Here is a 3,213-nt window from a genome sequence, read left to right on the forward strand (position 1 = left end):
TGTGTGTGTGTGTGTGTGTGTGTGTGTGGGTGTGGGTGTGTGTGTGTGTGTGTTGGGGGACTCCTTGGTGGGCCAGATGGAGGTCACCTGCAGGCTGGGTGTGGCCCGCGGGCCACCAGTTGAATAGCCCTGACATATTTTATTAAAAGACCGAGTTGAGTCCAAAGCGTTGATGATAAAATTTGAGCAAAACTCTTGTTTGATTTGTCACTGCTCAACATAAGTGCTGAGGATCAGTCTCAGCTACTACCACATGAACCTTTACCTCAACATCTGTAAAACTGGCTGAGTTAGGGCCATTTTTATGATTCTAAGTAGGGATGAACGATATATCGGTATTAATATTGATATCGGTCTGATATGTAAAAATGAGCCGAAATGAACATTCGATATTGATTTCCCACTTTTTATCTTTGTGTTTTGGGAGGTGAGCTGGTTTGTTGAGCTGCATCTGTTTCATCATGATAGTGATGTTGATGCTGCAGCCAGGAATAACTAAGTAGAGTCACGTCAGAGGTCTGGTTGTTTATTTATGGTATCAAAAAAACACCAAAGTGTGTTTGTGTGTATATGTGTAATATTATTTGTGTTTGTGTAATATTGATAAATATCGGTTATCGGCCATAACAGCAATAATTATATCGGATATCGATATCGGCGGTGCATCCCTAATTCTAAGGTTAGTTGGGTTTGGCAGCTATCTTGACTTTGGTTGACTCCAAAGGTTTATTTTTATTTATTTATTTTTATTATTAGAACTTTATTAGGAACAAACAGTCGACAATCTCAACGACAAAACTACCAAGTATAATGTACTTGTTAATATAAAGAACCACTCATATCTCCAAAATACAATAAATTTTGCAGATTAACATTTCGGGTGAAAAAAATAACATTTTAATTTTTTTCTTTTCAAACAGCTATAAAACAAAAATTTAAAAATAAAATAAAATAATAAATAACAGAAAATATATAATTACTCATAACAAAACAGGACTCTGATATCTGAGAGAGGTGATAAAACAGTTGTTTGTGTTTTTTTAGCTTTGTCGAAGGAAAACTGTAGGAGAAGGATGTCTTGTAAAAAATATAGACCATAATGGCTTAGATTTCCCATATCTGCATTTGTGTATATAACATTTTAACATTAAAATATTATTAATTAGGTATTGATCATTTTCATTATTAGATACATACCCATATAAAACATTTTTGGGGAGACGAGGAGTCTGTTGTGGAAATTTTGTGATCAGGAGGTCATGAAGAGATATCTGAGGTGTTACTGGTTGACATAAAATAAACAGATGCTCTGTTGTTTCAGGTTATGTATAACAGTTACTGCATTCAATTTTAAGTCTATATTGTATAAATTTGTTTGAAGGATATATACTGTATAATTTAGAGTTTTGTAATGTATTTCTTTGTATTTTGGTGATGGAGGAAACCTCATACAGTTTGATATTAATTTTATTTGATCTTTCTTTTTATAAATTTCCTTTTTATCAGACCAGGATACATTGTTTTTGTCAAGTGTTGTCTTAAAAGTTTATTGTTACATTTGTTATGTAGTAAATCTAACCCATTATTGTTGATAATGTGTAATCTCACTATTGGTTTGGTTTCATAATTATTCTTTATAAGTTGTACAAATGTTTTTGGAATTTTCTTAATTATTTTGTCATAATCTTTTTTTTTACAAATTATATTGTGTTTATTATGAAAGTGACTCCAAAAGTGTATTAATACATGTACATCCAGTGACGTCTATCTGAAAATTTCATTACAATTTGAAATATCTGTAACAAACACACACAGACTCCGCCCCCGCAGGTGATAATTAACAAAGAGCAGGAAGTATAACGTCAGTATTATAACCTCAGGAAGCATCTCTTCATCCTTTTCTCATCGTTCTCAGGCTCCCGGTGCTAAAAAGAGTAAAAAAGGCACCAATAAGATCGTGTCTCCCTCGCTCAGTCAACCAGCAGTTGAAACCAACACAGGAGACATGGAGACTTGTCCACACCTCGTCCCTCACATCGTCCTGAATGTAACCAGCAGCTTCTCAGAGCTGCTGAGCTCCCTGCCTCCTCTGGAGGAGGTATGTCACCGTCCCAGACCTCCCTTCTTATTCCATTCTTTTTATTATTATTCCTGCTACATTGGTTAAAGATCATGTCATTCACGAGCCCCTCTGTCTGCTTTACTTCCTGTAGGTTTTGGATAACTCCAGCGAGCCACCAGTCCTTCCCCCGACCACCTTCTCTGTTGTTCCTTTCCCAAAACTCAGAGAACCAGCTCAGCTTCAGCAGACCTGTTTCACCTTCCTGGATCCGTCAGCGCTCAGAGAGGAAGAGGAGAAAGAGGCTGAGGAGGAAATTCTTACAAAGGTAATGTTAGTGTTAGAGGGTCCTCAGTACCCAGGACCCATCTGAACAGCTGACATGAGACGGTTAAAAACCGGTTAAAAACACTAAAGTTCATGTGACATGAATATCCTTCAAATACAAAAAGTCAAAGAAAACATCTTTATATTTAAGAAAATAATAACACACAATTTTACCCTTTTGGTCTCATAACCGGCCTATTGTATTTTGAGTTTGGCTCAGCCAAAGTGAAACAGGAAGTGACATCAAAGGGGAACTCATTAATAAAATAAACTCTGGTCTTTGTTTATTGAAACATATTATTTCAACTTTAACTCTTCATCTCTCTTTGATAGTGACTCAAAATAATGTAAAGAAACATCAGATTTTTCTCTACAGTCTGTGTTGTAACAACGCTCTGTTTACACAGACATTCCCCTCTGACATCACTTCCTGTTACTGAACAGGCAAATATCTCAACAACTGTTCATCTCAGTGGTGTCAAATTTGTTTTGTAACGTGTCATTAATGTTGTCTTTCCAAAAATACTTCATATTTATTACAAAAGTCTGATGTCACAGGCACTTTAACGCTCCTGTTGTTATGGACAATAAGATGATAATTTAGTTATAATTAGTTAACACCATCTGATTACTACATTTGTTAAATTATCTATTGACCAAAAATTATTTTTGGCAATTAATAAATATAGGGTAATGTACATAAAATTTACTAAATAAATAAATAAATAAATAAATAAATAAAGTAAAAAAAGGAATCAGCTGGTTAAAGTGCCAAATAAATAAGGATGTATTAATCAAATACAAAAAACATTCATAAGAATCTATTC

At 34.6% G+C, this 3,213-nt stretch overlaps 1 protein-coding gene across 1 annotated transcript in view; it reads left to right on the forward strand.

Annotated features, from left to right (window-relative positions):
- hydin (HYDIN axonemal central pair apparatus protein) overlaps positions 1 to 3,213 on the forward strand; it is a gene marked incomplete in the record, with an annotated part of 70,329 nt that overhangs the window by 62,842 nt on the left and 4,274 nt on the right. Inside the window, 2 exon segments of the mRNA XM_014012136.1 lie at positions 1,916 to 2,098; positions 2,214 to 2,387. Of these exon segments, the coding sequence (XP_013867590.1) occupies positions 1,916 to 2,098; positions 2,214 to 2,387 (357 nt within the window).

Source organism: Austrofundulus limnaeus, unplaced genomic scaffold (assembly GCF_001266775.1).
Source record: "Austrofundulus limnaeus strain Quisiro unplaced genomic scaffold, Austrofundulus_limnaeus-1.0 Scaffold89, whole genome shotgun sequence".
Lineage (NCBI taxonomy): Eukaryota > Metazoa > Chordata > Actinopteri > Cyprinodontiformes > Rivulidae > Austrofundulus > Austrofundulus limnaeus.